The sequence below is a fragment of the Thalassophryne amazonica genome, chromosome 5 (genome assembly GCF_902500255.1).
Source record: "Thalassophryne amazonica chromosome 5, fThaAma1.1, whole genome shotgun sequence".
In the NCBI taxonomy this organism is placed as follows: Eukaryota; Metazoa; Chordata; class Actinopteri; order Batrachoidiformes; family Batrachoididae; genus Thalassophryne; species Thalassophryne amazonica.
In genome coordinates, this window is record NC_047107.1 from 99396166 (window position 1) to 99423630 (window position 27465).

Consider the following 27465-nt stretch of genomic DNA (forward strand, 5'->3'; position numbering starts at 1 on the left):
CTGGTTACAGTAAGGAGCCAGATATTTGTTGAACAAGGGCAAGGGGGCGGAGATTGCTACATCACACTCTGGCTGTTTCCACAACCTGAAAAAAGTTCAGCGATCGGCATCTTGAATTTGGGTCGCCTGAACCACAAAAAGCTTTAAAAAACAGCAGTTTAACGATTCTCCCATCACCCTGCTGGAAGAAGCTTTTTTTCAGCTACTTTTCGGAGTGACGCCGACCGAGGGAGGACTGACGACTTGGTGGGATATCGATCGAACTGTGACAGCAGGCCGACCCGCACGGAGAAGCTGGCCTTCAGGCATCATCATTGGGCAGACCGAGGCAGGCAGCCGGGGGGATGAAGCAGACCCACTCAGTGCGAAATCTCCCACTTTTTGGATATATGTGAAGTCCCAGTTTCCCAAACGGAGTTTAGTTGTGCAGCCTTATCGAGGTGAGAATAAAATAAAAGTAAAACGTGATGTTTCTGCACTGCTGTGAAGGTTTATTGATCGGCTAACATTAGCTTAGCTTTTTAGCACAGCTGATCTGAGTGAACACTTTAATTTGTAAATGGTTCAGTCTTTCTTATTTTTACCAAATAAAGCTACAGCTTTTTTCTGAGACCACAAATTTCAAATTTAAAAAACTTTTTTTTTTCGGGCATTTTTTTCCATCTTTTTTTTCTTCTTTATATATATATATATATAAACTGTTTAGTGTTTCTTTATATTTAAAGAAATATTTTTATTTGTCCCAATCAGGAACATTTGCTGTGCAGACAACCAAACTTCCATTGATGAGCTGAATACCATGAACTCCAGTTGAAAGAAAACATCTCTGCTCTTCAAAATAGGACAAAAGTGTCTTCAACAACACCACCAGAATTCAAAGCTGCAGAAGAGACCTTCATCTGGTCCCGAGAATCCAGCATAACATCACCTGCTTCTAAATAAAAGGCTCTTTCAACAGCAACTATTTTATTAATTTTGAAAAAGCTGTTTCATTTTATATTTTAACAATAAATGAACGGATCATTAAAAATGTCCACGAATTAAAGTCAAAGGACATTTGCACAGGTAGAAGCTCCCCACTTATTGAGCTCAAATTCATATTTTAGAAATGACTCTGTCATGATAACAACATTAAAGGCAATTACATATTTTGGCGAAATTACAAGTTGAAATGACTATAAAAAAATTAATCATGACGTTTATGTCACAGAAATCCTACTTTACAATCATACTGCAGTCATTGTTAAATTATTTCCTGTTGCATTTATAATAAACATTTGTATTTATTTACAGTGTCTGTTTTTCTGGTTGAAATGAGATATAAATAATCTACCAGACTTAAAAAAAATTTCCATGTTATTTTGTCTAAAAATAAATGTCCGAGGTTCCTTATGTTAAACAAGAAATGATCTAATCTAAAATAACAGGTGGTTTTAATTTACAGATGAAAGGTTTCTAAAAACCATTTATTGATTTATTTAGCTATTTTAATTACAAGTGTTCTAAACTTTTTGTAACAGTAATCAGAAATTCTGAGGTAACAAACAACAATGACAAAAAAACATTTCCAAGGATTTTGCTCTATAAATGAGCAGTCCTGTGACACATTTGTTTTGTACAGATCAGTGGTTTCTGCACCGATCCATTTTGTAGAGATCAGTGGTTTCTGCACCAACCCGTTTTGTAGAGATCAGTGGTTTTTGCCACTAGTCTTCCGTGTTTTGGCCTGACACATCATTCCTATTGGACAGCGCGAAGGTACGTCACAGCTCAGAGCATCAAAAGTTGGATTGGATTGAACTTTGACCGCATAAACCTGTCGACAAGCGGCAATGCGCGCTCCCGTCAGAAGCATCGGTTTAGCTCATCTTCGACGCTTCTGACGCATCTAAAAAGCAACGCGTCTCATTGAAAGTAATGCTTTTTAGACCGATTTTTTTGACGCATTTGACGCTTCCGACATGTTCAGTGTGATAGGCCCTTTACTTGTGAACTCAGGTAAGACTAAGATGATGGTCATTGAACCTGCTATACTATAAAATGTATTTCATTATTTCACTCTCTTTTCCTGGCTGTGTGATTCAGCATGATGATACAGTAAAGAATCACTGTGATTTTTTGATTTTTTGAGTCTTTTTCTATTAATGCACATATCAGAGAGATGACCAGTAACTCAGCCACATGGGGTGTGCAGCCAGTACATTCTGAGTGCCGGTGCCAAGCCAGGATAAATGAGGAGGGTTGCATCAGGAAGGGCATCTGGTGTAAAACAAGCGAGCCCAACTATGCAGACTAAGAATTGAATTTCCATACCGGAATGGTCGCGACCCGGGTTAACAACGTCCGCCACCGGTGCTGTTGCCCAACAGGGTGCCGGTGGAAATTGGGCTACTGCTGGGTGAAGACGACGAAGAAGAGGAGGAGAACGTTTCCACAAACAGCGGGAGAAGAAGAAAACTAGAAGGGTGGAAATAAGAGTGGGGACTTTGAATGTTGGTAGTATGACTGGTAAAGGGAGAGAGCTGGCTGATATGATGGAGAGGAGAAAGGTAGACATATTGTGTGTGCAAGAGACCAAGTGGAAGGGAAGTAAGAGCAGGAGCATTGGCGGTGGGTACAAGTTGTTGTACCATGGTGAGGACAGGAAGAGAAATGGTGTTGGGGTCATTTTAAAAGAAGAGTATGTTAAAAGTGTGTTGGAGGTCAAGCGAGTGTCTGACAGGGTGATGAGTGTGACGTTGGAAATTGAAGGGGTGATGATGAATATCATCAGTGCATATGCCCCGCAGGTAGGTTGTGAGATGAAGGAGAAAGAAGATTTCTAGAGTGTGTTAGATGGGGTGGTGGAGAGTGTACCCAAGCATGAAAGACTGGTGATAGGAGCAGACTTCAATGGGCATGTTGGTGATGGGAACAGAGGTGATGAGGAAGTAATGGGTAGATATGGTATCAAGGATAGGAATGGGGAAGGACAGATGATAGTTGATTTTGCAAAAAGGATGGAAATGGCTGTGGTGAATACCTACTTTAAGAAAAGGGAGGAGCACAGGGTAACATATAAGAGTGGAGGAAGGTGCACACAGGTGGACTACATTCTTTATAGGAGATGCAAGCTAACAGAAATCAGAGACTGTAAGGTGGTGGCAGGAGAGAGTGTCGTTAGACAGCACAGGATGATTGTTTGTAGGATGACTTTAGAGGTAAAGAAGAAGAAGAGAGTGAGAGCTCAACAAAGGATTAGATGGTGGAAGCTGAAGGAGGAAGACTGTTGTGTGAAATTTAGCGAGCAGGTGAGAGAAGCACTGTTTGGAGGGGAAGCAATTTTGGACAATTGGAAAAGTACTGCAGATGTGGTAAGGGAGATAGCTAGGACAGTACTGGGTATGACATCTGGACAGTGGAAGGAAGACAAGGAGACTTGGTGGTGGAATGAAGAGGTCCAGGAAAGCATAAGGAGAAAGAGCTTGGTGAAAAAGTTTTGCGATAGTCGGAGAGATGAAGAAAGTAGGCAGGAGTACAAGGAGATGTGGAGTGAGGCAAAAAGAGAAGTGGCAAAAGCGAAAGAAAAGGCATATTGCGAGCTGTACAAGAAGTTGAATAGCTAGGAAGGAGAAAAGGACTTGTACCGATTGGCTAGACAAAGGGACAGAGGTGGAAAGGATGTGCAGCAGGTTAGGGTGGTAAAAGATGCACATGGTAATGTGCTGACAACTGAGGAGTATGTGCTGAGAAGGTGGAGGGAATATTTTGAAGAGATGATGAATAAAGAAAATGAGTGAGAGAAAAGGCTAGATGATTTCAGAAAGCGCTGTAACTAGGTTTAAGGATATGATTCCTTCTTTATGTTCTCTAATGCCATATACCAACACAGTGCAGAGTAGCTACCTAAACTCTGTAAGGGAGATAGAGTATCTCGTCAATAGTTTTACATCCTCATTGAAGACAACTTTGGATGCTGTAGCTCCTCTGAAAAAGAGAGCTTTAAATCAGAAGTGTCTGACTCCGTGGTATAACTCACAAACTCGTAGCTTAAAGCAGATAACCCGTAAGTTGGAGAGGAAATGGCGTCTCACTAATTTAGAAGATCTTCACTTAGCCTGGAAAAAGAGTCTGTTGCTCTATAAAAAAGCCCTCCGTAAAGCTAGGACATCTTTCTACTCATCACTAATTGACGAAAATAAGAACAACCCCAGGTTTCTTTTCAGCACTGTAGCCAGGCTGACAAAGAGTCAGAGCTCTATTGAGCTGAGTATTCCATTAACTTTAACTAGTAATGACTTCATGACTTTCTTTGCTAACAAAATTTTAACTATTAGAGAAAAAATTACTCATAACCATCCCAAAGACGTATCGTTATCTTTGGCTGCTTTCAGTGATGCCGGTATTTGGTTAGACTCTTTCTCTCCGATTGTTCTGTCTGAGTTATTCTCATTAGTTACTTCATCCAAACCATCAACATGTTTATTAGACCCCATTCCTACCAGGCTGCTCAAGGAAGCCCTACCATTATTTAATGCTTCGATCTTAAATATGATCAATCTATCTTTGTTAGTTGGCTATGTACCACAGGCTTTTAAGGTGGCAGTAATTAAACCATTACTTAAAAAGCCATCACTTGACCCAGCTATCTTAGCTAATTATAGGCCAATCTCCAACCTTCCTTTTCTCTCAAAAATTCTTGAAAGGGTAGTTGTAAAACAGCTAACTGATCATCTGCAGAGGAATGGTCTATTTGAAGAGTTTCAGTCAGGTTTTAGAATTCATCATAGTACAGAAACAGCATTAGTGAAGGTTACAAATGATCTTCTTATGGCCTCGGACAGTGGACTCATCTCTGTGCTTGTTCTGTTAGACCTCAGTGCTGCTTTTGATACTGTTGACCATAAAATTTTATTACAGAGATTAGAGCATGCCATAGGTATTAAAGGCACTGCGCTGCGGTGGTTTGAATCATATTTGTCTAATAGATTACAATTTGTTCATGTAAATGGGGAATCTTCTTCACAGACTAAAGTTAATTATGGAGTTCCACAAGGTTCTGTGCTAGGACCAATTTTATTTACTTTATACATGCTTCCCTTAGGCAGTATTATTAGACGGTATTGCTTAAATTTTCATTGTTACGCAGATGATACCCAGCTTTATCTATCCATGAAGCCAGAGGACACACACCAATTAGCTAAACTGCAGGATTGTCTTACAGACATAAAGACATGGATGACCTCTAATTTCCTGCTTTTAAACTCAGATAAAACTGAAGTTATTGTACTTGGCCCCACAAATCTTAGAAACATGGTGTCTAACCAGATCCTTACTCTGGATGGCATTACCCTGACCTCTAGTAATACTGTGAGAAATCTTGGAGTCATTTTTGATCAGGATATGTCATTCAAAGCGCATATTAAACAAATATGTAGGACTGCTTTTTTGCATTTACGCAATATCTCTAAAATCAGAGGGGTCTTGTCTCAGAGTGATGCTGAAAAACTAATTCATGCATTTATTTCCTCTAGGCTGGACTATTGTAATTCATTATTATCAGGTTGTCCTAAAAGTTCCCTAAAAAGCCTTCAGTTAATTCAAAATGCTGCAGCTAGAGTACTGATGGGGACTAGAAGGAGAGAGCATATCTCACCCATATTGGCCTCTCTTCATTGGCTTCCTGTTAATTCTAGAATAGAATTTAAAATTCTTCTTCTTACTTATAAGGTTTTGAATAATCAGGTCCCATCTTATCTTAGGGACCTCGTAGTACCATATCACCCCAATAGAGCGCTTCGCTCTCAGACTGCAGGCTTACTTGTAGTTCCTAGGGTTTGTAAGAGTAGAATGGGAGGCAGAGCCTTCAGCTTTCAGGCTCCTCTCCTGTGGAACCAGCTCCCAATTCAGATCAGGGAGACAGACACCCTCTCTACTTTTAAGATTAGGCTTAAAACTTTCCTTTTTGCTAAAGCTTATAGTTAGGGCTGGATCAGGTGACCCTGAACCATCCCTTAGTTATGCTGCTATAGACGTAGACTGCTGGGGGGTTCCCATGATGCACTGTTTCTTTCTCTTTTTGCTCTGTATGCACCACTCTGCATTTAATCATTAGTGATCGATCTCTGCTCCCCTCCACAGCATGTCTTTTTCTTGGTTCTCTCCCTCAGCCCCAACCAGTCCCAGCAGAAGACTGCCCCTCCCTGAGCCTGGTTCTGCTGGAGGTTTCTTCCTGTTAAAAGGGAGTTTTTCCTTCCCACTGTAGCCAAGTGCTTGCTCACAGGGGGTCGTTTTGACCGTTGGGGTTTTACATAATTGTTGTATGGCCTTGCCTTACAATATAAGGCGCCTTGGGGCAACTGTTTGTTGTGATTTGGCGCTATATAAAAAAATTGATTGATGTGGTGAGAGTAAATCAGAAAGTACAAGAGATTAGTAAGGAAGACGTGAGGGCTGCTATGAAGAGGATGAAGAATGGAAAGGCAGTTGGTCCAGATGACATTCCAGTGAAGGCATGGAAATGTCTAGGAGAGATGGCAGTAGAGTTTCTAACCAGATTGTTTAATACAATCTTGGAAAGTGAGAGGATGCCTGGGGAGTGGAGACAAAGTGTGCTGGTTCCCATTTTCAAGAACAAGGGTGATGTGCAGAGCTGCAGTAACTACAGAGGCATAAAGCTGATCAGCCACAGCATGAAGTTATGGGAAAGAGTAGTAGAAGATAGGCTTAGAAAACAGGTGAAGATCTCTGAGCAGCAATATGGTTTCATGCAGAGAAAGAGCACTACAGATGCAATGTTTGCTCTGAGAATACTGTTGGAGAAGTACAGAGAAGGCCAGAAACAGTTACATTGTGTGTTTGTGGACTTAGAAAAAGCTTATGATAGGGTGCCAAGAGAAGAGCTGTGGTATTGTATGAGGAAGTCTGGAGTGGCAGAGAAGTATGTTAGGTTAGTGCAGGACATGTACAAGAATACGAGGGTAGGCTGAAAAGTTCTAAGGCTGACTATGATGCAGTTGTCGAATTGAACAAATTCAGGGTTACTTTTCTACATAGTCTCCCTGTAACTCCACACACTTCTTCCAACGGTGCTTGAGTGCTTCGATTCCCTTGGCATAGAAGCTTTCATTTTGAGAGTCAAAATAGTCCTCAACGGCAGCCATCACCTCATCATTGCTCCGATAGTGCTTCCCAGCCAAGATTTGTTTTAGGTTTGGGAACAGATGAAAGTCCGAGGGTGCCAAGTCAGGGGAGTATGGTGGGTGATCTACCAGTTCGAATCCACACTCATGGATAGTCGCCATGGCCACTGTTGACTTGTGAGCTGGGGCATTGTCTTGATGGAACAGCACCCCTTTCGTCAGCTTTTCTGGTCACTTCTTTTTGATAGCATCGTGTAACTGTCTCAGTAGGTTAGAATAGTACTGTCCATTTATGGTTTGTCCCTTTTCAAGATAGTCCACGAACACAATGCCCTTGGCATCCCAGAAAACTGAAACCATGACCTTCCCCACAGATGAAACGACCTTGGCATTCTTTGGAGGTGGTGAACTTGGGTGTTTCCACTGCATTGATTGTTTTTTTGTCTCTGGTTCAAAGTGGTGAACCCAACACTCATCCTGGGTAAGAAAACATTCCATGTAATTGGCTGGATCCTGTTCAAATTGCGCCAAGTTTGCCTTCGGCATGACTAACCTGGTGCGTTTCTGATCAGGTGTCAGAAGACGTGGCACCCACCAAACTGACACCTTTGACATTCCAAGTTCTTCATGCAGAATGTGTTCAATTCTCTCACGGGATATTCCCACAGCATCTGTTAGCTGATTAATCGTTGATCATCTGTCCTCCATCACCATTTCATGAACAAGGTCAATGTTTTTCTGGGTTGTGGCTGTTGCAGGCCGCCCAGACCTTGGGTCGTCTTCAAGGCTCTCTCTGCCCAGCTACCCACTTCTGCACTGTAGATATGGAGGGAGCTTCATCCCCTAATGTAGCAACCATATCCGCATGAATGTCCTTGGGCTTTAACCCCTTCTTATGCAGGTACTTAATCACACCGCAATGCCAGATTTTGTCCATTTTTGCCGTTTCCCTCTACCACGAACTTTCAAACTTGGCTATGAACCACAAACTACCTCACAACCTGGAAGAAAATAACACAATTAGTCACCAGAAGAGCTGAACTTAATGCATGCCAAGTTTTATTGAAATGGCATTTCTCCTTCTTGATGAGCCTTAGAACTTTTCAGCCTACCCTCGTAGTGTGACAGTGCTGAGATGCACAGTCAGAATGACAGGCTCATTTAAGGTGGATGTGGGATTACACCAAGGATCAGCTCTGAGTTCTTTCTTGTTTGCAGTGGTGATGGACAGGTTGACGGATGAGATCAGACAGGAGTCTCCATGGACTATGATGTTTGATATTGTGATCTGTAGTGAGAGTAGAGAGCAAGTTGAGCCTAGTCTGGAGAGGTGGAGATATGCTTTGGAGAGAAGGGGAATGAAAGTCAGTAGAAGCAAGACTGATTACATGAGTGTGAATGGGAGGGAGCCCAGTGGAATAGTGCAGTTACAAGGAGTAGAAGTGATGAAAGTAGATGAGTTTAAATATTTGGGGTCAACTGTTCAAAGTAATGGAGAGTGTGGTAGAGAGGTGAAGAAGAGAGTGCAGGCAGGGTGGAGTGGATGGAGAAAGGTGGCAGGAGTGATCTGTGACCGAAGAATATCAGCAAGAGTGAAGGGGAAAGTTTACAAGACAGTAGTGAAACCAGGTATGTTGTATGGTTTAGAGACGGTGGCACTAACAAAAAGACAGGAGGCAGAGCTGGAGGTGGCAGAGCTGAAGATGTTGAGATTCTCTTTGGAAGTGACGAGAATGGACATGATTAGGAATGAACATATCAGAGGGACAGTTCAAGTGGGACAGTTTGGAGACAAAGTCAGAGAGGCGAGACTGAGATGGTTTGGACATGTGCAGAGGACGGACCCAGGGTATATAGTGAAAAAGATGCTGAGGATGGAAGCACCAGGCAGGAGGAGAAGAAGGAGGCCAAAGTGGAGGTTTATGGATGTGCTGAGAGAGGACATGCAGGTGGTTGGTGTGACAGAGGAAGATACAAAGGACAGGGTGAGATGGAAACGATTGATCTGCTGTGGCGACCCCTAACGGGAACAGCCGAAAGACAAAGAAGAAGAAGATCAGAGAGATGACCAGCATTGTCCTTTTTCATTTGCAAAATATTGTTCAATAAATAAGGCTCAAATGATGTTACCTATGACCAATGCCGAGTTTTTGATTCATACTTCTGCACACAGATGGCTTTGAGTGACATTGTGCAATTTCTTAACCTTTGCATTGCAGCAATGCTGCTATGTTTGGTGTGTAAGGTTTTCAGGTAAACACAAAAGTCACACGGACAAAATTAAAGTGGATGGTGTAACATACAAAAGTTCGACAAAGGTTTCCGCTCTCTTCCATCTTTCTCCATGTGCCTTTGATACCCTCACAGTTAACATTCATTCATATTGTATCAAAAAGCACAGACAACAAATCTTAACATGAAATGATCCCAAAATTATGTTTGTCATCCACTCAGCTGCAGTGTGTTTAGCAGACTAAATGCGTCATTCAGTGGCAATGATTTTAAAGCCATAACAGTTCTCACTGACCCTCTGAATTGTATATGTTTTCCAATTTGCCATTCAGTGAGCATGAAATTACAAAGGTAGATATAAACAAATCACCACCCTCCCCGACGGAAGTGTTGCATCTGCATCTTGCAGCATCTCTATGTATAATTTAGCATATAACACACAAGTTCATACACAGCTCACACATTCTGTTAGTCGGCCCCTTGCTTCCTCAAGCTTAGATGGGTAAATTACCGTTTGTTTGTAATGATTGGCACCCTCCAGCCTTTGACCTGGCTCAGCTCAGTATCTGATACATCTATTTGCAGGGGTAGTTTAGGAACCCAGACGGTGAGCCGGAGCTGTGCAGACAGGTGCAGGTAAGTGAAGTTGACTGCTAGAGACTGCCGACCCCGCATTTCTTTACCATTCACCAAAACTTGGTCACAGTTTGGGGAAACCTGAGCAGGGCAAAAGAACAGAACAGGACAGGAGAAAATGAGTCATGATGATTGAGATGAATATTTAATTTGGGACATTCAGGCTATAACTCGTAGAACCTTCACATTCAGACTGACCTTAAAGATTCAGAACACACTAATGTTAATAAAAACACGAGTTTTCTAAAATAGAATTACTACATAAGAATTTGTACCCACCATGTGTGGAATTGTGATACGTTTTGTCAGAAACACTACTTTGAATCAACTAGTGCCTGTAGGAAGTTTGTATTCCTATTGAAAATTGTGAACTTAGGGCCCTGTCCCACTGGCGTTTAGGAGGATTTGCGTATGGATTGCGCACAAAATTGGCCTATATTCACCAAACATCCGCAATATCCGTGTAACATGCCTGTATGAGTCGGCCATCATCCGAACACGCCCGTGATCATCTGCAGAGGCACGCATGTCCACAGCCAGGATTTTTGAGCTGCTCAAAAATCTGGATGCAGATAATATCCGCCTTACATACTCCATACATACGCAATTCATACACAATACATACTCACTCTATGTGCTGTATATCTTTTGTTAATCGCTGATATCCTCAACTGACGGGGATTTGCGGCTTGGCAGCGGACTGGGACAGTGTGTAAAACAGGTATATTGCGTGCCCATCATGTCCACATCACAATCTAAAATATGTTGTAGCGAATGCATACAAATTGGCCATGAATAAAGCGTTTTTATTACATTTGCATTGCAGCCGATTTGCGGACAATCTGTGAATGCACGTCACGTCACGTAACAAACACGTCACATAAACCCAAAGTACTATATGTGGCAGAAAGTGACATACCTGCCAGTCAGTGCCGGTCCAGCTGTGTAGATCCACAAAGACGTAATAGCTGCTGCAATGCAGGACTTTTATTTAACACCAACAAATGGCAGAGTTGCTGTTTAGCACTTGACACTCTCAAAAAAAAAAGAAAAAACCATCTCACACCCCGAGCTGCTTCCGCCTCCCACTCCCCAAACTCATGAACAGTTAACTCTCGCATGACAACACTCTGTGATCAACTTGTCCAAGTCCAGCAAATGCTCCAGAGCCTGTATTGTTGGTGTGAATAGTGATGCCAAAAGGAGCGAGTGCGCTTCTTTTATGACTGCAATGCAGATACCGTGCACGCGCAACACATGCGCGATGCATACACCCGTCATATTGCCGTGATAATCTCAATGTGTCGGATCGGTTTCCTCACTACATGTGTTATATAACCGTGATTGTTCATCATATATTCACTATATATTATTAATATATGCATAATTCATACTGGGACATTTGTCATTTTTTTGCTATTTTTGTTGCAGACGACAACGAACGCCCGCAATTTGTATACTCAATTCATGCGCAATTAATCCTCTCCCCAGTGGGACACGGCTCTTAAGTAGATTTCTCATGGATGGTCATATGAAGCTGTTTGAAGGTGGGATGTACAAAGAGGTGTACTTATGTTAGTATATTATCATTTGAATATAATATTTCATATTGTTTTAAAAAAATCTGTATTATTATCAATTATATGAAAATAAAAGGATTCCTATAAAACAGTTTACTGGAAGAGACTGAGACTAAATTAAACAGAACATTTAGAATATTTGAAACAGCAAATCCTCAGTACTACACCTGCTAAACAGTTTATTTAAACTTGAACACACAGCAAATATAAGATTTTATTCAGCTTATGTACTTACTGAAATGATGTACAAATAGTGGGACATTTGTTGGCGTTTGCAAAAGAAAACATTGATTTTAGCTAACGTCTCCTCAGTGTTGACAAGTTAAACTCAGTCTCAAGGAATGCTGACAGCATGCGTTTCACAGTAAAAGTATTTGCTGGGATGCTGGCATTAGACATTTTATTGTGAAATGGTGTGAGCAATGTTGTTTAACTTTGCTACCCTCTGATGTTGTTTAACTTTGCTACCAGTAACATCAGCGTGCCATGCCATCTTGGAAGTATGAATGTTACAATGTTAATAAAAATAAAGGTTTCAAAATAAAGGTTTTGAAAATGAATTTGAATAATAAAGGATGCACATCATCGAGCTACACACAAGCCACATCCAAAAGCTGAGGCCGATCTGACAAATAGAGAGATATGCGAGGCACATACTCATACCTACACAGACACTTCTTGCTTTATAGACAGATGTAGTAAATGCAAACTGTAAACTGGTGTCATCCTTGCATGAGGAAGTAACCTAGGTGGACTGTTGTCTTGTTCAGGGGGAGTCATCATTCACTTCATGTTACTTAATCTAAATATAAGCACACCAGTGGGCCTCATGACTGGTATAGGACTTACTTCTTCTCGCTCCCTATATTACAGTAAGTACTGCTTCTCATCATTCTGAGATGCTAAATATTTATTTGTCAAGCTGTTCAATCATCATTACGAGATTAAAAATTCTGAATGAAAACAAACTAAGACAAAAGTCTGAAATACTCTAAGTTATTTCTGTGAGGAATCTAAGTTTAAGTATGAGGTTTTAAGATAAAATTATTATATAAAAAGACAAAATTATGATATTGAAGTCACAACTATGAGATAATAAACCAGCATTATAAGACAGTATCATAAATGTAAAATTGTATCACCACTGTTATAAGTCACAATCATGAATAAGAATTATTAGGTAACAAATAGAAATATGAACGTTTTTCAAGATGCAGTCAGGCACAATTATGAGAGAAGTCAGAATTGTGACATAGGTCATAAATAGGAGATTTTGAGTCATAAATATGTGCCAGAAAGTCATACCTACAGCTTTTTGAGATTCAGGGATGCAGTAACAAGTAAGAAGAATATCCAGATATAATAAAACAATATGCTAAAATTTTAAACTGGACAGTCATAATCATCTCATAAATATGAGAGAATCACAAGACCTGAATCAAGAGTAACTATTATTATTGTATGCAGTCAAGGCTCCTATAATATAACAATAATAATAATAATATTTGATATGGTTAAAACTTTGCATTGTTGTACGCTAACTAATCTGATTTTGAAGTAACGCAAAATGTTTACAAGTGTATAATAACATGACCACCAAATTCTATGAAGAATAGGAAATGGCACACACTCCTTTCTTTCATGAGTGTTTTTCAGCCACAGCGTCATTTTACAAACAGATATGATCAAGCAATGAAAATTTCAATCTTGTGCATTTCATAAAAAAAAAAAGCCCACAAACAAGACTGGGGTACCTAGAAAGTGATTGCACAAACACATTTTTGTGCAACTTTTCTTTGTGAAATGTTCTTTTTCCAGAGAAATGCTACATAAAAGGCAGACACACGTAGTGCAGATGGCATATTTCCTGTGTGAATCTGTTTCCTCTCATTTTGGATTTCTTTCAGTGATGGTTTCTTCTCTTTGCTCTTCAAAGATGACCAACCATTCTCATCTCGCCACAGTTCCTCTTTCACATTTATGTTTTTTTCCCGTTTCTTTAACTTTTGTTATATCTGCTGCAATATCCTTCACCCCCTTCCCAATACCCCTCTTGTTATTTTGTCTCCACCTCACCCATCATCCATTCTTTCTCTTCATCTCCAGCCCTCTCCGAAACCGGATTTAACGCTTGTTAACATCAAAGGGATGGTCGACTATTGGCCCCTCAAACTATTTCTCCTAATCATTTTTGTATTCCAGGTGTAAATCGGTGTGAAACGTGCACTTTGTAACTATGACATGGTTCAGTTTCTAGTTAAGTTAAGACTAAGAAATTGGAAGAATGAACAATGAATGTGTAGTGAAGGTCCAACTCTGTCACTGTCCAAAGTGAGCTACTGAATTACTGCTACAAATCAAGTCAGTTTTTTCAACACTTAGAAACTTTGCATAACAGCTGCTTAACTTTTCAGCTGAGGAACAAGAGCTTATACTAAAAAATATGTTATTTAGTTTACATTATTTAGTTATTTTAGTTATTTAGTTTTGATTATGTTGGTATGATCACAAACACTTACTTGACAGTTACCTGTGATATATGGCTTATCATAGTTCATAATTTTTCAATACTCTGAAGTATTCTGATCTGTGATAACGTGTTTGGCTCTGACCAAAATAATAATAATAATAATACCTTTACTTTCAGAATGTGCTGAAATGTGCTGTATCAAGATCACACTTTTGTAAAAGCAATTTCTGTCCATAAGTTCATATCTGATTAAATTTCATATTTTAAAAGGTTAAAGCAAAAGCATTCATCAGTGGTGAACCTTCACTGTGAGATTAATTTTAATAATCATATTTATAATGATGACCCTGCATAGCCTGCAAAGGAAATTATGTTCAGCCACTTGTATCTGAGACCTTAACCTTTCATCACTCAAACCCCATGAAGGCAGACGAGAAACTCTAGCTCCATGTTTAAATGGGACTTTTAAGATTTGGAGGTGTGCATGCTGTGGAATGTGATATGTCTAAAACACCTCAGTGTGTTTTGGCTTTCACAGCATGATCAATCCCCATGAAAGCAAATATAAAATTCTGAGTTTAAAATTCACACTTTTTTGTTTGTTTGTTTATAATGGTGAACATAATGACATGAAACTGAGTACTTACAGACATCATGAAACACTGAACAAAGTGAAGCTTGGATCAACTTTAAAAAAAACTGCTGTAATTTTGTAAGGCCTAAAGTTATTAGTTTTTCTCAAATTATATTCCAAATTTAAGGTGTCAACCACAGAAATAAATATGAATTGAGGAAAAAAAAAATTTAGGTGCAACACAAAAAACATTTTTGAAAACAGTTTATCCAAGTTCCACTTTTTTCAGTGAACCCTTGAAACCCTGTGTAGAGTAGATAAACTGTCAGAAAGCACTTTTTCCACTAGTGAAGGCAAACCTATCCATTGTTTGACAGCAAAGACAAAATCTGCTTTGCCGTTTTTCACACCAAAGTTTGTGAAATCAACTGTTTGTCACAAAATGATGTATGACTGTGTGACTGATCAGAGTGATGGGTGCATGCAGTTTCTTTTTAATCACCCCAAACCTTTCCCCCCCAGCCCCTACCCACACAGGATACCATCAATAATGCCATCAGCTTAACATTAATTTGTTTTATGCAGCTTCAGAGGCCTTATGTACAAAGACTTTCATGGATTTCCTACTGAAACATGGCGTAAGCTAAAACCCAGAAACTGCCGTACTAACAAAAATATCCATTTGTATCAAAGTGTGTATATGCATGGATCCAACCATGTTCCGTTGGTACATCTCGCTGAACGTGGAACGAAGTGCACATGCAAATGTACCCAATTCCTTCCTCTCCATGCCCCTATTTAAATATGCAAATTCATGTAAATAGACCCTGGGAGCTGGGATTCCCCTGTGTCCCATAATTACACATGAACACAGAAAAGAAATTATACTGAGTGTGAGCTACAGATGACTGGAAATGATGCTGGGACATGCAGGGATAGTTTATTTGGTTAACTGTCAAACGGAATAAACATGAAACAAATAAAGTTAGTTGGAGCGTGTGTATGTGTGAGGCCTTAAACGCTGTGGGCTCAGAGCAGCGTACACACACTTAAGTGAAAGCAAATGAGATGTGCCGTGGCTGAAAGTGTGTTACATTCACACATAGTACGAATTTGGTCGATTTGAACATAAAGTGTGCATGAAGCAGGAATCGCGTGTAAAATGTGTAAAATTGTAGCTGCCTTGTACACCTGTTGCTACAACTATTGGCGTACACCAGCGCCTGAAAGACAGAGTGTGTGCTGTATGAACCCATTGAACCCTCTCACGGCAGGTGTCGGTCAAATTCCAGGTGACATGCACGAACATCTAACACCGGTCGTTTGGCACTTAGAAAATGTGTGACCATTCACACTGTTAACATGACAACAGTCAGCAGACAATCACTGTCAAGCTGGATGTGAAATTTGTCTAAGTTCCCCATGAGTGTGGCTTTGCAAACGCACACACTGACATGTTGGTGTATGCACTGAACTCACAGGAGGTGTGGCCGCCGACAGAAACAGCTGTGGGGAGCTGTGGATCTGCACATCGCAGCGGGACAACACATACAGTGTTTGGACAGATATGAACTAACAACTGCCCACTGTGACGCGCATGTATCTGCTTGCTGTCCTTACGTGGACATAAATAAAAACATATATCGCTGTGGTGACGGGCTGTAGCGAGCAAGCAAGCACATGGCATGGACATTGACAGGCTGGTCCCAGGTTGAAACAGACCGTCAGATCAGAACACGCAGCGGGCGATCTGACTGTCACACCACCCATGTGAGCTCTTTTCCACATGACGCGGTTTCACTCCTGCGGCACGGCGTCCACAAGATGCATGTCAGGCAGAACACATGCATGCAGCTGGCTGGATGCACCGGACCAGTAGATGTGAACATGATAAGAGCGAACTGCTTCATCATTCATGTCATTTCATGACTGTATGTCTGTGACCATGAGTCATCTACAGAGGAACAGACCATTCATATTTGTATTGCCCGCTTGATAAAATGCAGTGTTTTTATATGGCATGTGTTTTTTTATTTTAATATGTCCATGTCCTTCCTGATATGAAGTAGTTTCCCGCAGCTGTCATAGCAGCTCTCGTAGCAGCTGTCGTACCAGCTGTCGTATACAGCGATCATAGCTCAGTGGTAAAGTTTCTCACTGATAATCAGAGCTTTTGGCATGGGTTCGATTCCTGTGGATGGCTGCTGTGTTCCCGCATGCACAAAACCATTGCACTGTTTTCTACATACAAACTGCATCACTAAGGACTAGGGATGGGTATTGAGAACCGGTTCCTTTAGGGTATCGTTAAGAAATGATTTGATCCACCGACATCAATAAGCTTTTTGCTTAATGATTCCGTTATCGGCCCTTCAGAGTGGCCATTGTTTTGGGGGGTGTTTGTCAGGAAAATGAAAATTTCTGTACATTGATTACAGACCCTGCAGCGGGTCTGTAATCAACTTTTCTGTAACGTGGCTTGAACCTTGAACCAATCGAAGCAGTGGTTCGCAGATTGAAGCAGTGCTTCGATCGACTGCTTTGTTTATTTTTTCTTTCTTTTGCTTAATTTTCCCCCGCTAAAACCCTAAAGAGTATATGTCTGTGAGTATTATTTACCTTTTTAAATGTTAAACCGACCTGTTATGGTCTTCTGAAACAGTTGACAGATGTATTTTATAAAATGAAAAATGGGATTGGGATTGGTTAAAAATGGGAGCGATGCTAATGCATTAGCATGTCTATGGCATTTTCAATGTTAAAAGTTAGCATTAAGCAGTTGCAGCTGTCATCACGTTCGGATGCATTTGTTTTCAAATTGTAATATTTTTTAAATTTATTTTTGTTTACATATTAATAATCTAATGATTATTATATAAATATATACTTATTATATACAATTTTAGAGAAAGAGACAAAAAGAACCTGAATAGAAACACAACAGAAATATAAAACCAACAATGAACATACATAAATAAATACATACAGAAATAAGTGTTTTCTGTGAACACCTAGTGACTCTTACACCTCCATTTCATCCCTGTCTTATTTAAGTTTAATGACAGTTTGTTTCGGTCAAACCATATTTTCAATGTGTTAATTTCTTCAGTGATTTCCTCCAGAACTATCTGCCAAACTAGAAAATGGCTGCATCCTAGTAAGAGCAGAATACTACTGGAATGAATTTGAATAAGGAAAGTTGTTTTTTTCTCACTAAATGGATGCTGCACTCACTGCAGTTTATTGTCTGGAATAGTCCCAGATTGCATTTCACAGCTTCTAGAATTCAAATATTTCCATGCGGGTGGTGTTGGGGGGTAATTTTGGATTTCAGCTTTTTTTTGTTTTTCACCACTTTCATCCCTGAATGTGTCAATCGTGAGTCACTTTTGTGCTGATTAAAGTTACTAACTGGGACTCCTGTCTTGTTGGGAGAAAGAAATGAGAATCGGCCTCCATTCTGTTCACACAGCTCCAAACACTGCACGGCTCTCTGCCGAGTCAAGTTAGAATGATAGAGTCCAGTCTGAATTAATAACTTCAAAGCAAAACACTGTTTTGTTTATTTTTATTTATGTCCAGAGAAGGATACAGTGACCAATTTCATATTTATTTACTTTAAGACTCAATGAAATACACAGAAAACCTGTAAAGCCTATTTTTAGTACAAAATTCACGAGGTATCGATAAGGGAATCGATAAGGAATCGGATCGATAAGCAGAATCGATATCGATAAAATCTTATCAATACCCATCCCTACTAAGGACCCATATGACTAACCTTTATTCTGGCAGGAATCATGTGAACATCTTGCAGCTATTAACACATCATCCCAAATTGAATTAAAATGGAAAAGTAAAAATATTTAGGAAAACACAACTATCAACACTTTGAACAACTTGGTGGATTGCTTATTCAAATTTCCTAGAGTTAAGGAACATTCTTGCTTATGATTCTGGAATGTAAATAACAGAACCCTTTGGCCATAATTTGCAAAAAAAAAAAAAAAAAAACAAGCATTATTTTGATTCAAAATTGCAAAACCTATTAAAAAGGCACACCATTGAAAGTGAATTTCTGCCAGATTACTAACTGTACTATCTGCACTTTTCCAATAAAATATTAATGTTAAGGTTCCATTGCCTTGACCTGCTGTATTATGCTTACCTACAACTTGTGTTAGCATCAAAATATACAGTAATGTTATCAGACTTCCATGTCTCAATAATGTCTTGACTTTTCTTGAAACCACCCAGGCTTTGAAGCTTCAAAGTCAGCACAAAGACCAAGAGGCCTAGGCCAAGGCCTAAGCTGATACCAAGGCCAAAGACAAAGATATAGCCAGGGTCTGGAAAAAAAATGGGCCTCAAGGTTCCTTGAGACCAATGCTGAGCCTCAAAGCACTACAGTACCAAGGAGTGTTGGGTTCTGACTGGTGATGAGGTTTTCTGCTGTGTTTGAGGTGGATCAGTGAGGGTTTTGTGTTGGCAGAGTTCTGCCCTCTAGTGTCTGCCTCATAGGTCAATATTACGAAGAACACCAACTTATTGATCTTGGTAAAAGCTTTCCATCCCACAACCTATGACGAGTGCAATGTTTGCAAGACATTTTAATGAAACATCATGTACCAGTTTTGTATGGGATACACATGCAGCAGAAAACACATATACACCATCTCACACTTGACCACAACCACACAAGAATGCAAGACCTGACACAAACCCACACTCGAATATGTACAAAAATCATACACTTCTTCAAGTAAACAGCTGAGGTGGACATTTGAGGACACCAAAGAATGGATTTAATCTCTGTTTTCAGTGAAAGGTGGAGAGAGACGCAAGTGGTAAAGGTAAAGCAGAGGAATGAAAAGAGAGAGTGATGGAACGGGACAAAAGGTGGGAGACACACAAAGTAAAAGAAAGGAAAAGTGTACATCTCAGCAATTAGGACTTGTTGGAAACTCACAGGCCAATAAAACTGCCTTCACCTCCATCAAATACCACAAACTTGGCCACAACACTGCTGAAAATGTTTTTCTTTTTTTTAACTTCTCAAGTGTGAACCAAGCAACAACAGACACTGAGAGCTGAGATCAGTATTTTGTTTCTTCTTCACAATACGACTGTTGTTTTGCAAGTCAAGTTCAGATGCTGCTGAACATGATATTTTTTTGTTGTTGTTGAAAAACTGTTGAAAACGACAACCTTTGCTTAACAATTCACGTCTTGAGGTACAAAAATAGTGAATGTGGCAACATTTTCTGGCAAGTTAATCTGCGTTTTAGTTCTAGGCGGTACATCTCTGGCATTACTACAGTCTCTTTCTTTGAGATTACAATGATGTGATGATATGATTTATTCAAGGCCTTAGAGTGTTTTTTTCCAACTCTGTGCTCTCCTGCTTTGCCCTTTTTCTCTCTTCGTCCCTGTCTTGTTCATGAACTTTCTCTATCTCAGTTTTATTTGCAGGAACCCATTAAGTTTGCTAAAACTAAACTCAAATGAAACAGCAATCGCCTTCAAGCATTGAGTGTATGCTTTGTTTAATATTACTATTACTAATAGTACTACCATCACATTTAGATATGCATCATTAGTCATACCTTTTTTCAGACTCATTTTGTTTTTGATTATTCTTAACCCCTTAACGCCTGAATTTATATAGCTGTATATATATATATAAAAAAAACGTTTTTTGTGTTTTTGCCTTTAAGTAGATGGCAAATAATGTTGAGATTATTCATTTCACTTTTGCACAAAAAATAAATAGTAATTTTGGTATTTTGGTGATGACTTTATGTTATAATGTTATAATAATAATAATGGTATGTTGCAAATTTGCGACAACAGGCATACTGGTCATTTTGGTATGTTGCATATTTGAGTCAAATATTGTAGCATATATGCAACAATAGACATTAAGGGGTTAAATATTGTGGGGCTTTTTTGTATTAATGACACAATCTTTGCACATTATTGCATAATTGTGCATAATTATTGCACATTTCATATGATGCAAATACAATGAAAATCCCCTGCATGTCAAAAAACTTTGAATTATGACTGTAAAGCATTATATACTATATATAGAATTTCTTGAACCTTTAAAACATAATTCACTGAGGTATGCATTCCCACGGTTTTACAAGAACACTTTTCATTAATTATTAATTATGAATCATGCATTGGACTACAAATCCAGAAATTAGGTTTTCTTAATGTGAAAAAGTCAGTTACTTTCTTTGATGTACTACTTTTTTTTTAATCAAAGTACACAAAATTCAATCCAATTTTTTTTATATAATAAATTAAAAAAACTGGTCTCTGAATGACTAAGGATGGGAATTGATAAGCTTTTATCTATCAATGATAATGTGGATTCTGCTTAACAGTCCAATTCTTTATTAATTCCTTTAACAATTTCTGATGACTTTGCTTTGTGGAGAAATTGTCAGCATCATTGCAGCTGTTTATCTTTAATACAGGATATAGAGTTTGCAAAAAAACGTTAGAAAAGCATGTCACCTTTGATAAGAGGAAGTGATAATGATTGTGCCATAAAACTGAGATGGATTAAAAAAACTGAAAAAAGTTCCAGAATGGAACTGTTCTCGATTCTCATCTTTCTTACTAACACAATACAGACACATTAAAAATCATTGGTGTGTGTAATAAATATATGTGTGTGTAGGTGGGTGGGCACTGGTGGGCACAGTTTAAGACTTTTGCGTTGTACCCTACTTGCCTTAGTTTGCTTCAGTTGTCATCACCTGTACAACAAGAAGTCCAACACCAACACTTTACATGATACACACAAACATGTGCAAATTAATTCTTTGTGAGTCAAAGATACCATAATATATGTTTCTATGTGGTATTGATGGACCGCTTGTCTGTGTGGGTGGTTGTGATCCAGGCTCTATGGTGGTTGTGGATGAGATCACATGTGGCCAAAGGTGCTGAAAAGTGTAGAATAAGGAGAAGGATTCTAGGGGCCCATGATTAACAGGGGTCCAGAGAGGCTCCAAATACAATTATAATATTAACAAATAATATGGGGGGTGGCCCAATAAGATTTCTTTTCATGGGGCCCAAAAGAACCAGGCGGCCCCCTGCATGGGGCACACACTTCCAGACCTGTAATGTGATGTTAACATTTCATCACTGCTGTCCAAATTTGAACTGCTTTAATTTAGCAAAATCCCGCTCAACTGGCTAAGAGTCACTATAGTAGGGTTTAAATTTGAAGAAGGCTTAAAACTTGGATTTCTTTTTATTACTATTTACCGTAAACTCCTCAGTAGAAACACTTTATTGAGAGCAGACAGTAATCATCTGCCCCATTTAGTTCGTAACATACCAGTGGGTCAATTTTTGCGAGTTAGAAGAAATTGTAGTACTATTACTGATGTCATATCAAAAGCAGTTCTTTTAGCACATCGTTTTGAGCAACATGGCTACGATAAAATTGATATTGGTAAAGCATGGGATAGAGCTCTAAATACTGATCGTGGCTCTTTACTTAAGAAGAAATCTAAATCTTCTCCAACATCTAATTATTTTTCTACGGGCTATACTCCATTGGCGGAAGAATAAAAAAATATCATTTACAAACATTGGCACATTCTTAAGAGTGATCCGACACTTAAAGACATCTGTGCTGAACTGCCCAAATTTATATTTAGGCATGTCTGTAATATTAGTGATTGACTTGTTCATTCAGATATGAATATTCCCGTCTCGACTACTCGGCCTTCCAGCCCACCAAAAGGTTTCTTTAGATGCAGTATATGTGCACATTGTTCTAATTCCACCAAAGCAAAGTTTTTCTTTCATCGCCGTACTGGTAAGCAATATTCTATATCTTCATTTATCAATTGTAACACTACACATGTAGTATATCTCTTAAAATGTCCTTGTGGATTGGCATATATTGGCCAACCAAAACGTCAACTTAAATTATGGATAGCTGAACATAAAACAGCAATCCGTACTCAGAATCTAACTTATGCCATGGCAAGGCATTATAAACAGGCCGGTCATGGCTCTCCAGCATCTTTAAATTCTGGGGCATTGAGAAAATCACAGTTCCACCCAGAGGAGGTGACATCATTAAAAAACTTTTATGTAGAGAAGCATTCTGGATTCATACTTTGGGCACTTTGGAACCATTTGGTTTGAATGAAAAAATTAAATTTACTTGTTTTCTTTAATATTAACATTTGTTTTTATTCTGGGTTTTTGTCATGTTTGTTTTTTGGGACAGTGTGTCTGTAATTATGAACTGATTACCAGTGTTGCCACAGTTACTTTGAAAAAGTAGTCCAATTACTGATTACTGATTACTCCTTGAAAAAGTAACTTAGTTACTTTACTGATTACTCAATTGTAAAAGTAACTAAGTTAGATTACTAGTTACTTTTTTAGTTACTTTTCCCAGCTGCCGACAACAACCCTCTGCCACCTCAACATGACAATGATACCTGTTTTGCCAAAACTTACTTTATAGTCACCCTTTCTTGACTTCAATGAAAATAAATACTTGTTTTATAAAAGTAAAATAAAGACCTCTTTCTTGACCTCATATTTAACTGTTGACAGCACTGTAACAGTAAAACTTGCAATTTCGAACCTACATTGTTTATAAATGTAACTATTAAATTCATTCTAGCATTTTTCTAACATTTAAATTCTCTCTAAATATTTTACTTGTCAAAATTAATATTATTTTAAGTAGTATTAGTAGTTGTAGTAAAAAAAGGCTTCAAAACTGGACCTTTAATCTAGGGGTGTTGTGAGGGGGGCACATCCCTCCCCCACGCCCCCATTCCATCTGGATTCGCCCCTACTTTGGCGTTTGAGCACAAAGAATGGATAACATTTATTTATGCAGAAAATGTGACCAGATTTACAGGTAAGAAAGTTTTATTGTGTTTTCACATCATGTGGTCCTCAGAAAGAGAGTTTAGGTGCATTTGAGTGGAAAATAGTGTTAGTTGTTGACGCGTCGCGGAGGATCAGCTGTTTTAACGTGCAGATACGGAGCAGCTCAGCTCAGCTCTAAATAAAGGAGGAAAAAAAGTATAAAAATGTCTTTGTAAAGCTCAGTGCAGGTGTGCTGATCACCGTGCTTTAAGAGGAGACGACGAGTCGAGCAGCTGCAAAAAACCGTGGATGAAAAGCTCACAGCTCACTTAAAGTGGGCAGTTCAGTCGAACCGCGACCTCCTGCCCACAGACCAAGTTTAATGCTGCTATCGACCCACAATGAAAAATAATAGTAACGCACAGTGACATGGAGAAGTAACTTTAATCTGATTACTGATTTGGAAAGATTAACGCGTTAGATTACTCGTTACTAAAAAAAGTGGTCAGATTAGAGTAACGCGTTACTAAGTAACGCGTTACCGGCATCACTGCTGATTACAAATGGAGTGAGTGCCTTGATTGACGGATGGTCACGCCCCCTTTAAGCATTATGACACCTGGCTCCTATTAGTATTTAGGCTGTACCATCTATGACTCTTCAGGACTCTGATGAAGATGTGAAGTTCACATCGAAACGTTTGTCCCTTTTGTATGTTTTCAGCACCTTAATACATTTTTCAGTACCTACTTCTGTGTTGCACCAGCTGCTTTTCTCTTCTACAAGTCAGTCCTACCTGGTTGCACAGGATTTTAGGTTGAAGAGGATTTGCAAATCATTGTATTCTGCTTTTATTTACATTTTACACAATGTCCCAACTTCATTGGAATTGGGGTTGTAATAATAATAATGAATGCTTCTGTTAGTTCGGGCAGCACGGTGGCTTAGTAGTTAGCACTGTTGCATCACAGCAAGTAGGTCATGTGATCGATTCCCACCTGTGGCCTTTCTGTGTGGAGTTTGCATGATTTCCACGTGTTTGTGTGGGTTCCATCCGGGTGGTCCGGCTTCCTCCCACATCCAAACACTTGCAGGTTAAGTGGAGTGGAAACTTTAAATTGTCTGTAGGTGCAAATGTGTTTGTTTGTCTATATTTGGCCCTGTGACAGACTGAGGTCCTGTCCAGGGTGTACCCCGCCTCACGCCCGATGGCTGCTGGCATACGCTCTAGCCCTCTGTGATCCTTAATTGGAGTAAGCGGTTGAAGATGAGTGAGTGAGCTTCTGTCAGTTCAGCATTGTGCATAAACATCAGTTCAGACTGCGAAACGTGTTGTGTTCACTGCTCAGGAACTCTAAACATCAACCACCCACTCACCCCCCAGTTAGCACCGATCTCCCCCCCTGGCTTAGTCATTTATTTAAATCCATATTCATCTTCCTTCAAGCAAAGTAATCTGTCTGAATTTACAGTTACTTTTCTCCCTGTCTGCTGTCTGTCTCTTACTACCTCCAATTTTCTCGATTAGTCTTTCAGATGTATGGTTTCTCTGTGCCGTACGGGCCACCCATCTCTCTCATGCTCAGGTTTCATCTTGCAATGTTTATTTTTTTGTCTTGCTTTCCTTCTCACCCATTCCACATGTTATCTGCCTCAGGCAATCCAATCCATCTGACTTTAGGAATCATATCATCCAATCAGGGCCCACATGGTAGACCGGGGTGGGCCCTGAGGGACAGACAAACCAACTCTCTAACAGGATTACACCTCCCACCTGTCCGTCTCTTTAAAAAAGCCCACGCTCGGCCACTCGCCTCTGCACATGGTTTCATATGGCTGTCATTTAGGTATGGAATTCTTATGTGTGTATGTGTGTGTGTGTGTGTGTGAAGACAGAACACACACACACACACGCATAAGCATGTCTATTGTTACTGTGTAAGGACCTCATATATTCCGATTTACCTCCCATAACAGACAGCTGATGGAGAGGGCAGCTGAAAGACGTGCACATGCCCAGCACATCACCAAGGCTGTCGTTGTGAAGATGAAGGGAGTAAAATGTTCTCTAATGGCCATTTGCACTGTGCTTTTCCTCTCAATAAAGCTGGCTAAGAGAGAGAGAGAGAGAGAGAGAATGGGCGAAAGAGAGAGAAGGAGAGAGAGGAAGGGGCATGTACAATTGAATATAGGCTGGGGGGAATAAAAGAAATACAGAAAAGGGGATTTACACTAATGGTAAAAGAAAGGCCAAACCATTATGAGTAGTTTAACAGAGAAAACAGCCAGAGGGTGACAGAAGAGATCCACAAGAGGCAGAAAGATAAAGGGATATTAAAATGCAAAAGGAGAAAGACAGTGAGAAGAAAGGATGTAAATCAGATAACTGCTAGTTTTTCTTTCGTGTGCAACTTGGTGGGATATGTATGATTTTAATTACAGAAGATGGATGGAGTTTGCAAATTCTGGTGAGGATTCTTAATATTTCATACATATGTAATGGAGGCCGCCAGGTGTCGCTGTGTAGTTGTAGGTGTAGTTAGTAAACCTCACTCCCAACAGCTGAAAAGGATTCTCTGGTCACAAGGTCAGAGCCCTGGGTTTTAGCCTTCTGGTTAGAGAGTCCGACTCCCATGCCGGAGTCATAACAACACAACGCAGAGTGCAGCTGCTACACATACATGCATGGAAGTGAAAAATCTGCTAATGGCAAGTAAATCATGGGGAAAAAAAGCAATGTTGCGTTGTGATTGAATTGTTCAAACAAACTCTGTACATAATCAGGGACAAGTTGTGACCTGTAGCCTTTTTCCAATCTGTGGCTATGTATAGGTGCATGGCTGTAATGCATCAAAATTGCAGTAGTCTTCCAACAATTTAACAAAGTCAAGGTTTCCACAGTGCACATGTGGGTTTGTGAAGGTCTCCAATATCTCCCATTAGTCATGTGTTCCATGTAATCATCTGGACCACAATTGAAGATTAGGTCAGGTCAGATGTGGGAGCATACACAGCAAAATCACCAGTGTAAAACTAACACTGTCACTGTCAGTGTTAATTCAGCACTTGTGATTTTACTGTGTACGCTGATATCTTAGGTTGCCTGGTCTGCCACACCGTGAAACTCGCATGTGTCCTGGATGGCAACCACTCAAGCAGAGAACTCGCCCATCCTCACCTCTCAAAAGTAACTGTCTATCTGCCACAGTCAAGAAAACATGGAGATCTCCTTGGCCGTGTCCAGCTACTGTAGTTGTCAGCGCTGGATCATGCACAGGGAAATGTGCTACAGGACCAAATATCATAGATAACATTTTGTCACAATGTAACTGATACTTCTCATCTTGGTCTTTCCTAAGTAACCATTTGTTTGACACAAAGTCATTCCAGTGGTACCCAAGGATCGTATGAAGAGACTTGGTACCAAGGACATCCACTTGTTGCCTTAGGTCACTGGTTAGAGTCCAAGTCTCACAACCACACAGTAAGACAGGTAGAACTAGAACTCTGAAGACTTGAACCTTTGTTCTCCTGCAGATTTATCAGCATTGCAAAACATCTCTGTCCATTGACCTCATCACTGTCAACCCAATTTCAAAGCTCAAGCAGCTTGTGTAAATTCTCATTTTACTCCACCTTCAACATTGGCAGTCTTTTTCAAAAGTAGGTCAGTTACCAGTATTTTTTATTTGTTTTTTATTTTTATTTTAATGCCCACATTTCACTTTTGTCAATGGAGATACATACTAGTGTCTAGTGTAAATGGAATCAGGTGAAAATAACATCTCCACTCAGTCTAAATATGAGACACATTTTACTGCCAGGTGTTATTTGTTAGAGTTTGAATTCTGGATGCATCACTTTCAATCATCCATCATCCATCCATCCATATAAACATACATACATACATACATACATACGAGGGCTGTCAATAAAGTATAGGTCCTTTTTATTTTTTTCAAAAACTATATGGATTTCATTCAT

General features: G+C 39.6%; 1 protein-coding gene across 1 annotated transcript in view; it reads right to left on the minus strand.

Moving 5' to 3' along the window:
- Positions 1-27465, minus strand: part of si:dkey-215k6.1 (transmembrane protein 132D) — a 685562-nt gene that overhangs the window by 53662 nt on the left and 604435 nt on the right. Inside the window, 1 exon segment of the mRNA XM_034170963.1 lies at positions 9865-10070. Coding sequence (XP_034026854.1) covers positions 9865-10070 — 206 coding nt within the window.